Raw genomic sequence first — 21,964 nt, forward strand, 5'->3', positions numbered from 1 at the left:
CATGTCCATTCCTGCGGGGGTCTCTTTTCATGTTCCGCTAGCTAAGTTTTGCATGTACAGTAGTTCCCCTTTAATTGCTCTTATTGAAACATTATAAATATATATATATATATATATATATATATATATATATATATATATACTGGGTGCAGTAGTGCAGTAGCTAATTTATCTAAAGTCACACTGTGTGCCTGATCTGAATAACTATTCATCATAGGGAGGTCTCACACTTGGCTGCCCTCAGTGTTTTGTTAAGTTGTCTTTCTAAAGGACCCAGCAAGGCCTCCTGAGAGGAGATACCAAGTGCAGGGTCAGTGCCTGATAATGATAGAAAGTTGGCAAGTACAGACTTTCCGTTCCCTGTGGTAAGAGAAGCTGTTGCTCACAGAGCAAAGGATACAGAGGAGTATGTGTGCTGAATAAATTGGAAACAAAACTGAAGAACGCACCATGTGGCTGATAAATATAAACTCTCTTTATGCATTTAACTTGCTAACTTAGCTCTAAATTGTCATTACTCTTGCCCCAGTGTATGGCCACTGACTTACCTGTGCTGCTGAAATAATGTATAAGGTCAAGTTCAGCGCTGTAAACTTGGTAGACTCATAATAATACATCTATTACCATTATCCTCACAGCTTACACAGCATCAGAGACAAGTTAGGAGAATAGCAAAGTGATCTCTCTGTAGTCTTATTGTTATTTATTAAAAACTGCGTGTTTGTTGTCATGTAGCTGTCTTGCCTTCACTTTCCTCTGATCTAAGGTACGTGTTAATGTAGCAAGAGACAATATTGACAAAGCAAATCATTATTTCTTTATTACGTCTATCTACTTTAACAATCCCACTGTGAACAACAGACACAAATAAGTGTCGCCACATGTCCAAGGTTTTGATCCCATGTTTACCCCAACAGCATTTGGGACTGATTCAGATGTGGTTGGAATGAGTATTGCTGCTGCTTACTTGGAAGCAGCAGTAGTGCACAGATATGGTAATGCTGCAGGAGGCGTCTGGTATAAATAGACGCCTCCTGCATGCATTAGTGATCCAGTGCTGCATCACATGCGACTCCATCGGCCGGCTAAGTGACCCATGGGTCCATACGGGACAGCCACACCAGCTCCTTTATGAGGCCAGGAAATCTTTATTGGTAGACTGAGACTGTGGCCTCAACACTCCCACTAAATGGAGGCTACAAGCCTCCGTTTGGGAAACGGCTGCTGTTGCCACCCCGTCCCTGCCCCCAAACAGCTGCAGTGCAGACTATCAGTCTCTTAACGTCAGCAGCCATAGTGCATCAGACAATGCAGGACCTGTACTGCATATCATACTTGCAGATTTTCTGAATGCCCCCTCTGGGAGGAGGCAGCCAGCACGGCATGAGCGAGGGCATGTTGCAGCATACTGGGGGCATAGCAGAGGGGAGTGATACTAGGTCTAGCGGAGGGCGTGTCCACAAAATTGCATCATCACAGACCCGCTCCCGCTACATAATGCTGGGATTACAGGCATTAGGAGGCAGGGCCATGATGATGCAAATTCACAGTGAATCTCATCAACGAACCACCGGCTGTGGTGGGCTGCAGGCAGGTGGCGGCTGCCCGGGAGACTCTTCTGGGGGGTCCAGAGTGCCACCCAATTTTCAGGAGCCAGGAGGGTAGGCAAGTATGCTGCACATTGGTACTTTGTGTCCAATGCGCTGGATGTGTCAGGCCCTGACGTAGGCAATTAGTTTACAAGAGCGAATGGATTCTATTGACCACTGCAAATTGATGAAGGATAAATGGCATAATGAGAATAACTACCCAGTTAACATTTTCTGAAATAAAATCGGATTTAAAGATATGAAGTATTACAATCCAATTCCTGGTTGCTTAATTTCCTATTCATGCATATGAGATTACTTCATGTCTTTGTAATTAAAGCCATATATACTATAAATACAGTGTAATTATTTTAAATGAAATATTCTTTGGCGATTAATAATGTAAGGTATTGTCATGTTTTTATTTTTAAATCATGTGTAGTCATAGAATGGCCAATGGATCGGATATCCTGTAAGGTCATTGTAAACCCTCTTATAGATGAGGGGCTGTTTTAATATTAGGAAGATTACATACAGTATATACGTACATATAATAAAAGTGTGGTTCCTTTAAATATATAACTATTTTAAAATGTAACCTACTTTCTATACTGCTTGTGATGATTGGCAAGCAAATAAAATGGAAAAAAAAAATGTCTACTGTAGTAAACCTACCATGGTCGCTGTATCAGTCCGGTGAGTGGATGTGCCCAAGTTGAAATTCTGTAGTAAGCGGTGCCTGAAATCTAGCACACTGGGAATGGTGGAAAGATGAAATGAGGTCAACAGTGTTCTTCAGCGAGTGATACTGGTGCAGACTGAAACAAAACAAACTTTATCATGAGATTCCCCTTTCACGGTGTAGTTTCGGAGTATAGTTCAGGGCTAATTAATTTAATAATCTAACAAAATAGGTCAAATTATTGTTATATGCTAAATCAGTTCTTTCCATCTTCAACCTTCAAGTTTTCCCAGCGGGTCCTTTTTGAGGATTTATAATAATAATAATAATAATAATAATAATAATTTTATTTATATAGCGCTCTTTCTGCAACAAAACAATGCACATAATACAGAAGATTTAAGTAAAGCAGCAACAGAGAAGCCACACAACCATAAAAGAAAACCCTGAGCACACCGTAAGCATAATGCAGGATTGGTGTAGGCATTTTGGATAATAACTTCCAAGGGTTGTGTATTCCACCCTCACAAGGTACCAGGTGAGGCAGCCATTTTGGGCGCACTTTGTAGGATTATCCCAAGTAGAATAGACTACCCCTAGAAGAGATAACACAAAATGGGTTGATTGTAGCATCCTAACGCTCAGAGTACGGTCCCAACAAAACCACCAAGTCCATGTATGTTTCATCCCATCCACAAGCGTACCAGATGAGGCAGCCATGTACGAAGGTTACACTGTGGGAGGTGAGCCATACAAGGGTCCAGTGCATGTGGGAAAACTGACACTTGTGTAGTAGTAGTATAATATACTATGTATGGAAAGTCCCTTATGAAGAACATCTGGGGTGCACTGTGTAGGTCACAATGGCAAGGTGTGCAATCAATGGAGGTACACATTTCAGGAAAAGCACACAGTGGGGTGGCAGAGGAAAAAAGCACAGGGTAAAACAACATTTGCAGGTAACCAGTGGCAGAAGGAAAATTGGGATAACATTAGTTTGATAAAATCATAGTATGGGTTGGTATGAGAATGTGGGAAGTACGGGTTGGTATGAGAATGTGGGGAGCACACTCAAGTCCGATGGAGATGTCCCTGCTGAGCCTAGTCCTGGTGCTCTCCTCCCACAGCTCCCTGCTCATCTTGAGGGTTAGGCCTGGGAGCAGACCTGATGTTCTCAGCTGGAGAGGGGGTAAGCCTGGTCCTGGTGTTCTCATGGTAGAGGTGAGGAGAGGCCACATAATAATCCTGAGTTCTGTGGTTGTAGCGCAGTCCTTCTGTTATATTATTGGTTTGTTTGTTTGTTTGTTTGCCTTCTGTTTTACTTCAGTTTAACACAGTTATAATGCTACTATTAATTTTAAGCTGGCACTTTACAATAGGCACTTCATATACTAGGCACTGTAGCGTCCTAAAGGACTGGTGTCCTAACCTGCTTGTGGAAGCAGGTGGAATAATTACCGACCCAGAAAAATAGATTAACTCACTTAGGTCGAAAGTGTCTAGGTCGACCACCATTGGTCGACAGTGGCTAAATCGACACCCAAAATAAGTCTACACAGGCATTAGGTCAAAATGAAAAAAATTGTGAAATACTCATGTCGACATTTTGTCATGTCGACCTAGTACATGTCCACCTCGTAACCATGTCGACCAATAGTGGTCAACCTAATGACTGTCAACCTAAGTGTGGTAGACCTTGAGACCGGATAACGATTATAGGAATCCACAAAACATGACCTGTTTTAGGTACTTGAGGACTGGAGTTGGGAACCTCTGTGCTGAATCCTTAATTGCTTTTAGATTTTATGGAAATCTCTATGGAAAGTTTTCATTAGTTACCTTCACCCTCACTTTTAAATGTTCTCTTCACTTTTAAACCTGTATTTGCTTACTGACAAGATGTTGTGTCACTAGAAAAGCTTATCAGTCTTTGATAATTTAAGTAAATTAGTAGTTTACAACAGGTAGTGAACTAAAATGCATCCAATATAAAATTAATAGGTCATTGTTGTTAGTAACCAGCTCTGAGCTTATAGTAGTGTAAAAATAATTTAGCATGATTGTAATTTTAATCACATTGGTATGAGATACTCAGACTGGCAGTATGTAAGATGCTTTCTAGTAAAATCTAGCGATGAACTTCTGTGTGTAAAAATAGTTGGAGACTCTTTCCGAAAGCAATAAATATTCTAAAAATACTGTATGGAACTTCCAGCTGATGTGAATTTGCATTGGTTATAACAAACACGCTGAATGTGTAAAATGTTGAAGCTCCTCATTTAGATCGGGGTCCTGGAAATGCAGTATACTGTATGGCTAAATGGGTTTTCAAAATACTGTATACAGTGAAACATTTCTTTAGGGGATATTGCTGGAATAGATTGTATTATTCAAGCTGCATTTTATAATCAGTGGTAAAATTAAGAGGTGTATTTATTTAGCCAGTGTGATAATGTAGATCTTTTATCAGTGGTTCATGTAGTGATAGAAAATCTACTTTCACCCCGATACATCAGTGTTCACATGCCTGAGGAAGTGGCTGGATGCCGCAAAACACCTGGCAATTTAAGTTATATATTAAAATGTTATTTTATGTTGTAGTTTTAGGTATATCACTCATTGGGCGAGATTCAATTCTTATCCCGACAGCAGCCACTAGATGGCGCCCAAATGGAGCAATTCAATTGTAGCGCATTTTGGGCGCGATGGCTGCACGACCCGGTTTTGATCCGATTGTCTGTTTGGGCGTTATCGTTCCCGCAATGGGAACGATAATGCCCAAACGAACAATCGGATCAAAATTTGGATTGCACCTACAGTGTGGAGAATTTAATAAACTACAAAATGCAAAAGCCCTCACTCACTCACTCACTCACTCACTCACTCACTCACTCACTCACTCTTCACTAATTCCCTTACTTTACAATATGTTAGGAAGATGAAATTTAACATAGGTATTCTGCAGGTGGGAAATAGGAAAACTACGTAATTACAATTTTATAAAACCTCCTCTAAGGGGATGAAAAGGGGGTTGACATAATGACGTCATTACCGATGCATGCCTTGTTTTGCGTAAACGATAATGCCCAAACGGAAAATCGGATCAAATTTTGGATTGCACCTCCAATGTGTAGAATTTAATAAACTACAAAAATGGTTCTGTCACTTTTAACCATATCTGCTGTGGGCGCTCCTCGGGTGAAGTCAAGAATCATGGATTAATATTTACTTACATTAAGACGTGTCAAATTTACAGCTCTATAGATTTATCACATTTTTAACACTCATTTATATTTACAACCGTAAAAATGAGAAACTCCTGTGATAGAACAGATAGTTAATAACTAAAAATGTACTATTTATTTACATTTTTATTTGGGTACTCTCTTTTGATAATTTACCACTTTTACAACAAAAACCCAGGTTCGACCCAAGTTTCCGGAACCAGTTCCAACCTGGGTCAGACCAGGGCCAGACCCTGTTTACACTCCACATTGAACCCGGGTTATATCCGGGTCAGCCCCATTTACACTGAACCTGGGTCTGCCCTAAATGTCACTCACAGACCCTCCCTAAAGGTGGACCTCTGCATACACAGCCAATCAGCAGCTTTTAAGCATAACCTGGGTCAGATAACCCGGGTTGAGCTGTTCACACTGCATCATTACCTGGGTCCAACCCTGACAGCTACCAGGGTCAGATTTCCTGGTCACTTGACTTGGGTTATTTTTCAAGGACTCTTTTATACCAAGCTGTGACCTGGGTAGACCCAGCAATAACCCAGGTCAGAAGCTTGGTGTAAAAGGGTTTAGCTCAGCTTTGGTGAGTAAAAGGCTGATCATTATATTTGTTGAACCTGACGCAATTTTTAGAACAGTCCCAGAAATCCTTTTAAGAGAGCCAGGGACTGCCCAGTCACAGACACATTTTATCAGGTTATAACCAAGATTGCTATACCCTCCTCCAGTGCCGGAGTTATTCTTCTTGTTTTTCTTACTGCTTGCCAACCAGTGCAGGTAGTCTGTGTGCACATTTGATAAAAAAAATGGTTCCAGCGCTATGAGATGTTCATCTAAATTCCATTAACACGATGGATTAGTTACACAAGATTATTTAATATAAAATAGTATAAAATACATACAAAGAAAACAAAGATTAAAAAAACTTGAGGTAATGGCTCTGAGAATAAAAAAATATCTGAGGCTGCTAAATAGGACAAAAAAAATCCACATTTAGGATCCCAGACTTTTATATATCACAAGGACTTATCCTCCATAAGCACATAAGATGAATTGCATAATCAGTTGGTATTACCCTATTGATGAACTCTCACACAGTTCCACAGAATAGATGCAGTTGATTCGTCTGTGTAGGTTGTTAAGGGCTTTCCATAAGTCACGGAAGGTGCTAGTTAAACAGGAGATTAGTCCAACAAAGAAGCTCTTTGCATAGAGATGAGTCCTTATCTGGATCCGTTAGTAGTGCTAGAAAGTGCTGGTCCTTAATGCAGTGTGCTTAACGCGTTTCCCTGAAGCAGGTCGCTCAGCTTTATCAGAAGCCTGTGTGCACATTTGAATCAGCATTGCTGGTTCACACATTCATAGTGGAACTAGGGGCCTGATTTGGGCTTCCAGTTCCACTTTCATAAAAAAATCAAATCAAAAGTATTGTATAACTTAAAACAATAAGAATAATTGGTGAAGAAAAAATAAATTAAAAAAAGTTAAATGTTTTATTTAAGAGCTGTATATGCATGCGCTTGATGCTAGATGTATATGGTATAATATATAGTGTATATTAAATAATATTATTAACACTATATATTATACAGTACTGTATGTATAGCCCGTGACTGGGTTTCTGTTTCCAGTATCTTTGTAAGCTGGTGATCGTACTGTAGAGTCTAGGCCATTTGCAGATAGCGCATCATTATCCGGTTTTCTTTGTAATGTTACTTTTAAAAAGATTAGTGGTGAACATTCAGGTTATACATAGTTTGATTAATTGATTGCATTTGTAAGTGGTTGATTTAATTTTGTTTAACCAGCTTTAGGGATCTATAGAGTTATTAGGTGTTAATAGACAATGAGGGAGAATGTCGGATCCATTTTTGTAAGAGAGCCCATAATCTCTTAAATACTCTCCCATTACAGGTCATTATAAGGTATGAAATTAAAAATATTATGATAAAGAAAGAAGATAGATTCATTGCTTCTGTTTTCAATTCATTTCTGTCCCTGAATTAATTAGGCAGCTTTCATTATGGTTTGGTAAACATCACATGAAATGTGGTAAGAGTGTTAAAGCTTACCTAACCCCAAACTATTCATCTGTACTTCCAGCATAGAACAACATGCTGTAGTTTATCATATTATTAGGAATGCATTGTGTCTAAACAGTGGTGGCTACCACAGATTTACTGTATTTTGTTTTATCAACATACCCAATTTCAGTCACTTTGAAAGTATAGAAATAAATGTGTGTGTGAATCTGTAATATAAATGTTACGTTTGGACAATGCAGAACACATGCTGGATTTCTATAAACTCACTGATAGTAATACTAGTGTGCTTCACTTCTAGGTGACCATCACATTGTCCAACTCCAACTTAAGTCCAAAGAAACTGGAATGACGTTTGCCAGTACAAATTTCGTTTTCTACAACTGCAGTGTCCATAACTCGTAAGTACTATTCCTTGTTTATTTAATGGGAGATTAGAAGTATAGTACTGTAAAATGGTTTTATGTGTTAAAGTGCACAGCAATATAGACACATATGCATACCTCCCAACATGACCCTCTCCAGGAGGGACAGAATGATCTGCTCCTGTACTTCCCTCTTAATTTATGATTGCTCTCACCTGTGCTGAAACACCTTTCTTGTCCATTAACCTGTTCAACACAGGTGATGGTAATCATACAGTAAGAGGGAAGTCCAGAAGAAGAGCTTTCTGTCCCTCTTGGAGAGGGCCATATTGGGAGGGATGCATGTGTATGTGTATCCAAGGCCATATTTAGTTTCATTTGCCCTAGAGCAGGGGTGGGCTATATGCGGCACTCCAGCTGTTGTTGAACTACACATACCAGCATGCCCTGTAACAGTTTTAGCATGCCCTGATAGCAAACCTGAGGCAAGGCATGCTGGGATGTGCAGTCCCACAGTAGCAGGATGGCTGCTTATTGCCCACCCCTGCCCTATGGATTGTGAGTTAATATACCCTACATTAGTAATAATGTAGATGATTTGTTCTAAGTGGTCTGTGTTCATGCCTTCTGTTTAGCTCTTTTTCCTGTATTATTTTTACTGGAAGAATAGGTAGGTGTTAAAGTAGCAATAAACAGAGGGCCTGATTCAGATGGTACACAGTCCAGGTCCATGCTTTTGTACGTCTTCAGTTGCAGCGCATCTGAGAATTTATGTTAATACTGCAGGATGTGTCTTTTGTAAAAATCCGGCAATTGCTGGCTTCACAGATCCGCCGCTTGCATTCGACGAAACATTTGCTGGCTTCAACATGCCTTATAAAATGGATGTGACGCGCCTCTGTTTTCAGTGTCACTCCTCATCTCTGCCCCCAAATCCCTGTAGCCTGTTCATTAAGCTGCGGCTAAATCCACACTGTGACTGGAGCTGCAGCACCATTGAGGCGTATGCACACTGCGACTCCAGTGCATGCGCTGTAGTAAACACATCAGTTAATTGCGTCTGAATCGGGGCTGTGTCCGAATCTGAATCAAAAGAACACAATCTGTAAATAAAATGACATTTATTAAACAGTACTTCTCAAGTGTGCTCTTAGTTGGCCAACACTAGCTTAAAGGCGGTGATGGACACAGTATTGGAGCTTTTCTTTTTTAATTTTCAGCTTGACGTAAAAATGTATATAGGATACTAGCCTTTGTTTGTATTCTTTATCCAAGGAGACAATGTATAATGCAATCTCCTTTATCAAACCTTTGCTATTTTTTGTATTGCTTGGTTTTGTCTATATCTTTGGTTTCCATGACAACCAGGAATTTAATGGCTCCCATACATTAACAATGTATTGGAACAATGCCCCTTTTCCCCAATGGCCGGGTCTTGGGATCGAGAATATTACATATGTTTAAAAATCCAGATTCCCCGATCCCAACCAAAAGCGGCCAGGTTTGACAAAATTGGGCATTTTTAACATGTTTAAATTCCCTGATTCCACGAGGGATCACCGATCGTTGCTAACTGCCGGATGGCAGATCCGGCCGGCGGGGCCGACGGGTCAGGGAATCGGGGGATTGCATCTTCTAATGTATGGGGGCGTTGAGAGGAGTTACTGAGTGTGGCCCATACACCCTGAACCCCATGCTGCTCCCTTCTGCTCCAGTTAGAACTATTTTACATCTAACTGACAAGCCTTAGTGCTCTCATATAAACAGGACACATTTCAATAATCATCTATTAAAATATCTAATACAGATGGAGTAAGAGAAGTATACTGTATAATAAACCTTTGCTAACATAACAAAGCAAGGTACAATTTTGTGCAGCTCCCAAATATTGTTTTAGGTTTGTTTGTTTTTTACTATTGTTGTAGCTCTTGGATTAAGAAACAAGAGTAATAGTTGAATTTGACTCTGGAAACAATAAACATAATTTTTCATTTTTGAAAACCTCTCATATTATAACATTTTAGACATCCCAGCAATCCAGCATGACTTTATATGCTGACAAGTGCTTGTTTCTGTTTTTCTATTTAGCATTCTCATACATTGCCCACATTCACAGTGATAATTTCTTTACAAGCAGCTCTGTGTCCCTTCTTCCATGTTCTCCAGGAAAAATAAAGATAAAAAAAAAAATTAAATATTCATGACAGTCTATGTTATGACTTGACACAATATGATACAGTATACATTTTTAATTTTATTTATCAGAGTGAGTGCTTGCTATCAATTTGAATAACAAGTATTTCATTGTAGCTACATTCATTGGGACTTGTATCAAGAAACCCCCTCCCCCTGCAGACTGTGGGATAGCTGCCATATTTCCATATACTTCTTAGCATATCGGTGGGACATACTTGTGCTTGTAGAATGCAGATACTGTACTACACAAGTTGAAAACATTTAGCAAAACAAAAAAGAGCAAGTAACTTTACACCTGTACAAAACCAAGTTGCACTGCAGGTGGGGTAGATTTAAGATGTGCAGAAAGATTTAGATATGGGGGGGAGGTGTGAATAAACTGAAATCTAAATTGCAGTGTAAATATAAAGCTGTCCAGCATTTGTGGAATATATGCAAAACCAGCCAGTATGCACAAAGTATTTGCACCCCTTGTACTGTGACATGGTTTGTTCCAAATACAAAGTTACTTGCTTATTTTGATTAAATCTAAATCAGCTCCCCAGTGGGGAATTCAATTAGCTGCAGTAATTTACCACAATTAATTGATCCTCTGGGGGCTATCCAATTATCCCCGAAAGCCGGCAGTATCGTGGATTTTTTTTCGCCCGCCCGGAGGCAGGTGAAACAAAATCCTCAATAGGTGCCTTTTTGCAGTCGCGAAAACACATGGATCACTGATCCTATTGTATGTGTTTTTACCTAAAACAGAGATTTTTTACACAAAAAAACCCCAAACAAACAAACAAACAAACAAACAAATAAAAAAGAGGCTTTAATTGAATTGGCTGAAAAAAATTGCGGTAAAGCACATTTTTCAAACAACAATTTCATGGCCTTAATTGAATTCCCCCCCTCAAATTCTAGGAATGTCCCTATACTGAATATTACTGTACATAGACTGGCATCCACCAGTGACTGACCTTAAAGACTATCCCCATATCTCTCTGATGCATAGTAGGAAAATGGAATTACTATGTAATTTTAACACCCTCTTTTAATTTATTGAATTATGCAGTAGCATGAAAAGTAGATAATGAGGACCGGATGGTGGGTAGTATTGCCTTTAAATGGTTTATCTTATATTTTCATGCTTTGCACTAACCATCAGTGGTATATCTATAATGGGTGCAAGGTGTGCAGGGCACACGGGCCTCTGGATCTAGGGGGCCCACACCGCACACCCTGTACCCAATTTTTGAACACTTACCCCTCTGGAGTCCCACGTCGGTGGCAGCAGTGCTCCAGAACTCCCCTGGAAAATGGTGCGGCAGTCATTCTCCCAGCGCTTAGTGTTGTAGGAAGATCCCTTTTGCCGATCACCTGTGCATGCGTACTATACTCAGCACAGTGCTAGGGTCTACTAGTGACCCTAGTGCTCAGAGTCACTGCGCTGCTGGCTACAGAGGAGAGGGCCCAAACTAAGACTGCAATGCATATAGGCCTCGTCCTCTCTTAAAATGCCCCTACCAAGCATAATAACTTATGATGACCAAACTGCTTCTACACCTAAATATGATACATTATTAATAACATATATGTATTTAGATATGATTACACAGTTTTTTATGCCTTTCATATAATAAGCTCTAGAAAAATCAGGCAGTTCCATTATGCCTCACTCACATACAGTAAATATTATGCACAGGAACACTATTGCTACAGTAGTGAGAAGCAGCTCTTATGAGCTCTCCCGGTCCCATGCTACTCTGCTTGCATTGAGCATCTGTTTTTGTATCTTTTTGACCCAAAAATGCATCTCAGTCGCAAATAGATGTGACAATCCGCTTCATGAGAATGCACTGAGTAATTTGATATGGGACACTTGTTCACATCTGTGACTGAGTCTGAATCTGTACATGAAGTGCTACGTTTCAGCATCCACAGCTTTTTTTCATGCTAAGTTCCGCTGTGCTTTGGATACAGACTCAGGCACAAACAGATATCAAGTGTCACATATCAAGTTGTGGTCTCATGAAGCGGCTTGTTGCAAAAAAGATGGTTGACGCAAGTCAAGTTGCACAGGACCTGGCAGCTCACTCACTCCATGCGTTCCATGCTGCGTGTTGTATTGAGGTGTAGGATGACACATCTGTAAGTCATGAATATTAAGAAAAAACATTTGGGCAACTGCCAGTCCCACTTTCAGTAATGACTGTAGAGTTTGCTTAAAACACAAACTATTAATAAAGAGATAAACATACAGTAGAACCACTTGGCCCATATAGTCTGCACATTTTTTATCTTATAATAACCTCAAAACCTTTTTTATCCTTATTTCTTTGTAAGTATATCTTTATGTCTGTCCCTAGATGTTTAAATTGCTCTGCTGTATTAGGCTCTACAACCTCTGGTGGTGGGCTTTTCCACTTAAGCTGTAGAAATCTTACATTACATTTTATATTACATTTTAGAAAAGTTTAAATGTACGGAATGTAAAATGATGTCACATCAGAAAACAGAGTGCAGATTTTAGTTTTCCTGTTTATTGTTTGTAATGGCGTATATCATTTGATGATAGTTCTTTTTTTATTGCCATACACATGAAAACTGGCAGTGGAAGCTGAACAAGCCCAAATAGATTCTACATGTGATAGAAAACAAGGACACACATCTGAGGTTCACCTGATAAACTGAGCGAGCCCAATGCCAAGTTATTGAATTAAGATTTTCTTATTAGTTGCTGCAGTTTCTTCACTGAAGCAACCATGGATTTAATAATGTTTTCACAGGAAGTTATTCCTATATAATAAAAAATATTTTCTATATTGCTATCAAAACTGTTAAAGGGAACTTTAGGTAAACTGACATAAATGTAAATAGTTGAGCTATAAAACAACTATTTGAAATTTAGTTTCTATTTCTCCATCAAATATTTAAAACTATTGTGCGTTATTTATATAAAGTAGTTCTATAAAATATATTTGAAATGACTACCCATTTTAAAAGAAACTCAAAGCATTGTATTTGGAAGGGACTTGCGCCGTACATATTCTATGTAATTCCTCTGTGCTGGCAGTGAGGAAACTGAATAGTTTAAATATAGTGACAAGCATTCAACCCCTTACAGAGCACCATGAACAGGATATACCTCGCCCATGGCCTTGAAGTCAGAACAAAGTAATTAAGTAATTTCACAGGACGAGCCCCCAAAATCAGCATCAATGTGTGTGGCCCACTCATCATTTATTTCCCACAACACTTATCTGCAATTCAAACCCCCCAAAGATGTGTCTAATCTGACTAAAGGATGAAATTACATTATGAAATGTACTTTTATTTTCAGATGCTTGTCTTGTGTGGAAAGTCCATATCAGTGTCATTGGTGTAAATATCGCCATGTGTGTACCCATGACCCCCAGACATGTTCCTTTCAAGAGGGAAGAGTCAAGATGCCAGAGGTAAAGAACTAAGTAATACAATATTAATATGTTAATGGTTAATAAGTTCAGATATGTGTATGACCTCTGAAATACTGTAAAAATGTCTCTGATTGAAGTATCATCGTTGAACATGCATCCTTGCGGCAGTAATGTTTCCTACTCCTTTTTGAAGCAATTGCCTCATTCCCAGAAGTCCTGAAAAATTATGATAACACATTTCAACGATGTTGTGCATCTCTCCTAACAGTCCATTGGTTTCATAACTTCCCCCTACATGTAGGTCACCAACCCCGTTTCATGGGTGAAGCATTTTCGGTTACAAAAAGATTGTTGACTGCAAAAAGATTTAAAGATAAATATTATATTAAATAGAAAGTAATACACTATTTTAAAGTAATACTAGATAATTCTAAAATGCTGGATAATGGCAATATTTAATAAATGGGGTTAGTAAACTGAGTGAAATAATTGACAGCTCTGGAGTGAACTAATTATTATTGTCCACTGGCCTTCGGTAATTTTAAATAATTGCAACTCTTTGCATGTGTTTATGTGTAAATCCATAGGCCACCAAGCACTGTACATACCTACAATATTTAGTCAGGCGGTGCAGCCCCAGTTGAATTTTTTTGGATCATGGACATCAAATTTCATCTCTTAAGAGCATGATTATAGATCATGTGCCTAAATGAAGTAGAGGTGGAGATCGGAGACATGTGTTACTCCAGAAGGAGGCTAGATGTTTAGGTTGGATACGAGGGCCCTGAGGGGCCTCAATGAAAACATAAACTTCCATTGTTTATTGTGACTCTAGTACAAACTTTGAGTCGGACATATGTACCGCAATGGACATTGTAGGATTCATTTTTAGTTTCTTTTTGTTTTTCCTTTCTATTTACTGTTTTATGTGTATTATTGCATGCTAATTCTACCTTTGTACAGTATGCATTGTTTAGAATAGTGTGTTATTTATATAGGTATCTGTATTGCACTGTGGCACTTTGGAATATTTTGCCTGGATTAATCTGGGGGAGACAGCAAGCGACCCATGCTTGATGTTTTTATATATACTGTAGACCGGTGGATGTGTGCATTAAGCACTTTATATTGCAGTTTCCTGTAAATGCTGTCTACTACTCCAGTGTGTTAGCTCCCTATGGTTGTGGCAGCGTATAATCTCTAGTAGCATCTATTTGAAAGCAGCAGTGCAATTGGTCAAAAGTAGCTGTGCCGTGATGTCTCGGCAGGGCAACGCATGTGTAACGCATGCACGGGTTTCCATGGCTACAGCCAGTCACACAGATGAAAAAGTTTGTGTTCCCGGAGAAGGGACACAGTGACGACACCGGACGTGATGCAAACAGGTTCCACTCAGTAGTATCCTGTGAACCGCATACCACCTATCTAGATGTTCAAATTCTTACTTCAATTAATGACATATTTGAGGTGAATTTGACCCCACTTTTTAAACAGTTTTCAGTTCTTATTGATGTATGGGGCCCATATGAGAGTTCGTGATTGGCCTGTATAGCTTCCTTTATTAAGTGTATTTATTAAGGAGTATCCCCTACATTTTTCATACACAGTACTTAATAGGCTACTATTTGAAAAAGTCATGGTCAAATATATTTGGAAATGTAAACTACCCACCTGGCAACTCATAAGCTGCTGCTACCTAAGAAGAATGGCGGGCTCCAGCTTCCAGATCTCCCACTTTACCAAACCATGTGTATTATGGCACAATTAAAAAATGAGTTCTTTCCATTTAGTCAAAAACCCTGGGTTGATCTTGAAATTGCTACTTTATCAGGATTTCCATCTGTTGACAAGCTTTGGCTTCCGAGCAAGGTTCACCCGCTCCATAAACAATATCTCCTAACTATTATACAGTAGATGGACTTAAAGTATGGGATAATTCTGCTTTTGTACAAGCTGACTGGGGACATCCTTCTAGAAATCTATTTCTTCGGGCATTAGGCCATTTGATACCTAGTTTGTGCAATGTACAACTTTAATCAGCAATACAAACTGATACTGAGCATGTTCCCTGCACGAGAGATTTTGACTGTAATTAATTAATGCAATAATTACCGAAAAAATCTTGTAGCTAGCCATCAAATAATTTTTAATAACCTAAGTTTAAAATAAACTATTTTGATTCCATTTGTATGGAATATATAAATAAATGTACGTAATCCATTTTCTCCATTTGTACTGGTTCACTTTGATGCTTCGCTATAGGCATATAAATATTGCAGCCAGGAATAAATGTGTCCAATTGATAATGTCAGCCCAGCTTCAGATAAAGTGACATATTTTTTGCTAATAGCTCTTATTGGCACATATGTCAGACCACTACACTTGATGAATTGGACGTTGAAAATGTCTCTGAGAAGTAAATGGCCTTTGTGGCTGATTTGAATTGACTAAAAACATAGTGGAAAAGCAATGGTTTGTCATTTAAAAGACAGGTTGTGTAAGGATGAGCGCCTGAAATTTTTCGGGTTTTGTGTTTTGGTTTTGGGTTCGGTTCCGCGGCCGTGTTTTGGGTTCGAACGCGTTTTGGCAAAACCTCACCGAATTTTTTTTGTCGGATTCGGGTGTGTTTTGGATTCGGGTGTTTTTTTTCAAAAAACACTAAAAAACAGCTTAAATCATAGAATTTGGGGGTCATTTTGATCCCAAAGTATTATTAACCTCAAAAACCATAATTTACACTCATTTTCAGTCTATTCTGAATACCTCACACCTCACAATATTATTTTTAGTCCTAAAATTTGCACCGAGGTCGCTGTGTGAGTAAGATAAGCGACCCTAGTGGCCGACACAAACACCGGGCCCATCTAGGAGTGGCACTGCAGTGTCACGCAGGATGTCCCTTCCAAAAAACCCTCCCCAAACAGCACATGACGCAAAGAAAAAAAGAGGTGCAATGAGGTAGCTGTGTGAGTAAGATTAGCGACCCTAGTGGCCGACACAAACACCGGGCCCATCTAGGAGTGGCACTGCAGTGTCACGCAGGATGGCCCTTCCAAAAAACCCTCCCCAAACAGCACATGACGCAAAGAAAAAAAGAGGCGCAATGAGGTAGCTGTGTGAGTAAGATTAGCGACCCTAGTGGCCGACACAAACACCGGGCCCATCTAGGAGTGGCACTGCAGTGTCACGCAGGATGTCCCTTCCAAAAAACCCTCCCCAAACAGCACATGACGCAAAGAGAAAAAGAGGCGCAATGAGGTAGCTGACTGTGTTAGTAAGATTAGCGACCCTAGTGGCCGACACAAACACCGGGCCCATCTAGGAGTGGCACTGCAGTGTCACGCAGGATGTCCCTTCCAAAAAACCCTCCCCAATCAGCACATGATGCAAAGAAAAAGAAAAGAAAAAAGAGGTGCAAGATGGAATTGTCCTTGGGCCCTCCCACCCACCCTTATGTTGTATAAACAAAACAGGACATGCACACTTTAACCAACCCATCATTTCAGTGACAGGGTCTGCCACACGACTGTGACTGATATGACGGGTTGGTTTGGACCCCCCCAAAAAAGAAGCAATTAATCTCTCCTTGCACAAACTGGCTCTACAGAGGCAAGATGTCCACCTCATCTTCACCCTCCGATATATCACCGTGTACATCCCCCTCCTCACAGATTATCAATTCGTCCCCACTGGAATCCACCATCTCAGCTCCCTGTGTACTTTGTGGAGGCAATTGCTGCTGGTCAATGTCTCCGCGGAGGAATTGATTATAATTCATTTTAATGAACATCATCTTCTCCACATTTTCTGGATGTAACCTCGTACGCCGATTGCTGACAAGGTGAGCGGCGGCACTAAACACTCTTTCGGAGTACACACTTGTTGGAGGGCAACTTAGGTAGAATAAAGCCAGTTTGTGCAAGGGCCTCCAAATTGCCTCTTTTTCCTGCCAGTATAAGTACGGACTGTGTGACGTGCCTACTTGGATGCGGTCACTCATATAATCCTCCACCATTCTATCAATGTTGAGAGAATCATATGCAGTGACAGTAGACGACATGTCCGTAATCGTTGTCAGGTCCTTCAGTCCGGACCAGATGTCAGCATCAGCAGTCGCTCCAGACTGCCCTGCATCACCGCCAGCGGGTGGGCTCGGAATTCTGAGCCTTTTCCTCGCACCCCCAGTTGCGGGAGAATGTGAAGGAGGAGATGTTGACAGGTCGCGTTCCGCTTGACTTGACAATTTTGTCACCAGCAGGTCTTTCAACCCCAGCAGACTTGTGTCTGCCGGAAAGAGAGATCCAAGGTAGGCTTTAAATCTAGGATCGAGCACGGTGGCCAAAATGTAGTGCTCTGATTTCAACAGATTGACCACCCGTGAATCCTTGTTAAGCGAATTAAGGGCTGCATCCACAAGTCCCACATGCCTAGCGGAATCGCTCCCTTTTAGCTCCTTCTTCAATGCCTCCAGCTTCTTCTGCAAAAGCCTGATGAGGGGAATGACCTGACTCAGGCTGGCAGTGTCTGAACTGACTTCACGTGTGGCAAGTTCAAAGGGCATCAGAACCTTGCACAACGTTGAAATCATTCTCCACTGCACTTGAGACAGGTGCATTCCACCTCCTATATCGTGCTCAATTGTATAGGCTTGAATGGCCTTTTGCTGCTCCTCCAACCTCTGAAGCATATAGAGGGTTGAATTCCACCTCGTTACCACTTCTTGCTTCAGATGATGGCAGGGCAGGTTCAGTAGTTTTTGGTGGTGCTCCAGTCTTCTGTACGTGGTGCCTGTACGCCGAAAGTGTCCCGCAATTTTTCTGGCCACCGACAGCATCTCTTGCACGCCCCTGTCGTTTTTTAAAAAATTCTGCACCACCAAATTCAAGGTATGTGCAAAACATGGGACGTGCTGGAATTTGCCCATATTTAATGCACACACAATATTGCTGGCGTTGTCCGATGCCACAAATCCACAGGAGAGTCCAATTGGGGTAAGCCATTCCGCGATGATCTTCCTCAGTTGCCGTAAGAGGTTTTCAGCTGTGTGCGTATTCTGGAAACCGGTGATACAAAGCGTAGCCTGCCTAGGAAAGAGTTGGCGTTTGCGAGATGCTGCTACTGGTGCCGCCGCTGCTGTTCTTGCGGCGGGAGTCCATACATCTACCCAGTGGGCTGTCACAGTCATATAGTCCTGACCCTGCCCTGCTCCACTTGTCCACATGTCCGTGGTTAAGTGGACATTGGGTACAGCTGCATTTTTTAGGACACTGGTGACTCTTTTTCTGAGGTCTGTGTACATTTTCGGTATCGCCTGCCTAGAGAAATGGAACCTAGATGGTATTTGGTACCGGGGACACAGTACCTCCAACAAGTCTCTAGTTGGCTCTGCAGTAATGATGGATACCGGAACCACGTTTCTCACCACCCAGGATGCCAAGGCCTCAGTTATCCGCTTTGCAGTAGGATGACTGCTGTGATATTTCATCTTCCTCGCAAAGGACTGTTGAACAGTCAATTGCTTACTGGAAGTAGTACAAGTGGGCTTACGACTTCCCCTCTGGGATGACCATCGACTCCCAGCGGCAACAACAGCAGCGCTAGCAGCAGTAGGCGTTACACGCAAGGATGCATCGGAGGAATCCCAGGCAGGAGAGGACTCGTCAGAATTGCCAGTGACATGGCCTGCAGGACTATTGGCATTCCTGGGGAAGGAGGAAATTGACACTGAGGGAGTTGGTGGGGTGGCTTGCGTGAGCTTGGTTACAAGAGGAAGGGATTTACTGGTCAGTGGACTGCTTCCGCTGTCACCCAAAGTTTTTGAACTTGTCACTGACTTATTATGAATGCGCTGCAGGTGACGTATAAGGGAGGATGTTCCGAGGTGGTTAACGTCCTTACCCCTACTTATTACAGCTTGACAAAGGGAACACACGGCTTGACACCTGTTGTCCGCATTTCTGGTGAAATACCTCCACACCGAAGAGCTGATTTTTTTGGTATTTTCACCTGGCATGTCAACGGCCATATTCCTCCCACGGACAACAGGTGTCTCCCCGGGTGCCTGACTTAAACAAACCACCTCACCATCAGAATCCTCCTGGTCAATTTCCTCCCCAGCGCCAGCAACACCCATATCCTCCTCATCCTGGTGTACTTCAACACTGACATCTTCAATCTGACTATCAGGAACTGGACTGCGGGTGCTCCTTCCAGCACTTGCAGGGGGCGTGCAAATGGTGGAAGGCGCATGCTCTTCACGTCCAGTGTTGGGAAGGTCAGGCATCGCAACCGACACAATTGGACTCTCCTTGTGGATTTGGGATTTCGAAGAATGCACAGTTCTTTGCTGTGCTGCTTTTGCCAGCTTGAGTCTTTTCATTTTTCTAGCGAGAGGCTGAGTGCTTCCATCCTCATGTGAAGCTGAACCACTAGCCATGAACATAGGCCAGGGCCTCAGCCGTTCCTTGCCACTCCGTGTGGTAAATGGCATATTGGCAAGTTTACGCTTCTCCTCCGACAATTTTATTTTAGGTTTTGGAGTCCTTTTTTTTCTGATATTTGGTGTTTTGGATTTGACATGCTCTGTACTATGACATTGGGCATCGGCCTTGGCAGACGACGTTGCTGGCATTTCATCGTCTCGGCCATGACTAGTGGCAGCAGCTTCAGCACGAGGTGGAAGTGGATCTTGATCTTTCCCTAATTTTGGAACCTCAACATTTTTGTTCTCCATATTTTAATAGGCACAACTAAAAGGCACCTCAGGTAAACAATGGAGATGGATACTAGTATACAATTATGGACTGCCTGCCGACTGCAGACACAGAGGTAGCCACAGCCGTGAACTACCGTACTGTACTGTGTCTGCAGCTAATATAGACTGGTTGATAAAGAGAAGATGTCTATGTAACTATGTATGTATAAAGAAGACTGAAAAAAATCCACGGTTAGGTGGTATACAATTATGGACGGACTGCCTGCCGAGTGCAGACACAGAGGTAGCCACAGCCGTGAACTACCGTACTGTACTGTGTCTGCAGCTAATATAGACTGGTTGATAAAGAGAAGATGTCTATGTAACTATGTATGTATAAAGAAGAATGAAAAAAAACCACGGTTAGGTGGTATACAATTATGGACGGACTGCCTGCCGAGTGCAGACACAGAGGTAGCCACAGCCGTGAACTACCGTACTGTACTGTGTCTGCAGCTAATATAGACTGGTTGATAAAGAGAAGATGTCTATGTAACTATGTATGTATAAAGAAGAATGAAAAAAATCCACGGTTAGGTGGTATTACAATTATGGACGGACTGCCTGCCGAGTGCAGAGACACAGAGGTAGCCACAGCCGTGAACTACCGTACTGTGTCTGCTGCGACTGGATGATAAATGATATAAAAAATATATATATATCACTACTGCAGCCGGACAGGTATATATTATATATTATATAATGACGGACCTGCTGGACACTGTCTGTCAGCAGAATGAGTTTTATTTTTATAGAATAAAAAAAAAAAACACACAAGTGAAGTCACACGACGAGTGTTTAACTTTTTCAGGCAATCACAATATAAGTATACTACTAACTATACTGGTGGTCAGTGTGGTCAGGTCACTGGTCAGTCACACTGGCAGTGGCACTCCTGCAGCAAAAGTGTGCACTGTTTAATTTTAATATAATATGTACTCCTGGCTCCTGCTATAACCTATAACTGGCACTGCAGTAGTGCTCCCCAGTCTCCCCCACAATTATAAGCTGTGTGAGCTGAGCAGTCAGACAGATATATAATATATATAGATGATGCAGCACACTGGCCTGAGCCTGAGCAGTGCACACAGATATGGTATGTGACTGACTGAGTCACTGTGTGTATCGCTTTTTTCAGGCAGAGAACGGATATATTAAATAAACTGCACTGTGTGTCTGGTGGTCACTCACTATATAATATATTATGTACTCCTGGCTCCTGCTATAACCTATAACTGGCACTGCAGTAGTGCTCCCCAGTCTCCCCCACAATTATAAGCTGTGTGAGCTGAGCAGTCAGACAGATATATATAATATTATATATAGATAATAGATGATGCAGCACACTGGCCTGAGCCTGAGCAGTGCACACAGATATGGTATGTGACTGACTGAGTCACTGTGTGTATCGCTTTTTTCAGGCAGAGAACGGATATATTAAATAAACTGCACTGTGTGTCTGGTGGTCACTCACTATATAATATATTATGTACTCCTGGCTCCTGCTATAACCTATAACTGGCACTGCAGTAGTGCTCCCCAGTCTCCCCCACAATTATAAGCTGTGTGAGCTGAGCAGTCAGACAGATATATATAATATTATATATAGATAATAGATGATGCAGCACACTGGCCTGAGCCTGAGCAGTGCACACAGATATGGTATGTGACTGACTGAGTCACTGTGTGTATCGCT

General features: G+C 41.2%; 1 protein-coding gene across 3 annotated transcripts in view; it reads left to right on the plus strand.

The window, feature by feature from the left end:
• PLXNA4 (plexin A4) overlaps positions 1 to 21,964 on the plus strand; it is a 1,021,577-nt gene that overhangs the window by 729,857 nt on the left and 269,756 nt on the right. For all 3 annotated transcript variants that reach the window (XM_063926762.1, XM_063926763.1, XM_063926764.1), the window contains exons 8-9: positions 7,854 to 7,953; positions 13,439 to 13,553. In XM_063926762.1, the coding sequence (XP_063782832.1) occupies positions 7,854 to 7,953; positions 13,439 to 13,553 (215 nt within the window). The remainder of the gene's footprint in view (positions 1 to 7,853; positions 7,954 to 13,438; positions 13,554 to 21,964) is intronic.

Source organism: Pseudophryne corroboree, chromosome 6, assembly GCF_028390025.1.
Source record: "Pseudophryne corroboree isolate aPseCor3 chromosome 6, aPseCor3.hap2, whole genome shotgun sequence".
Taxonomy (NCBI): domain Eukaryota; kingdom Metazoa; phylum Chordata; class Amphibia; order Anura; family Myobatrachidae; genus Pseudophryne; species Pseudophryne corroboree.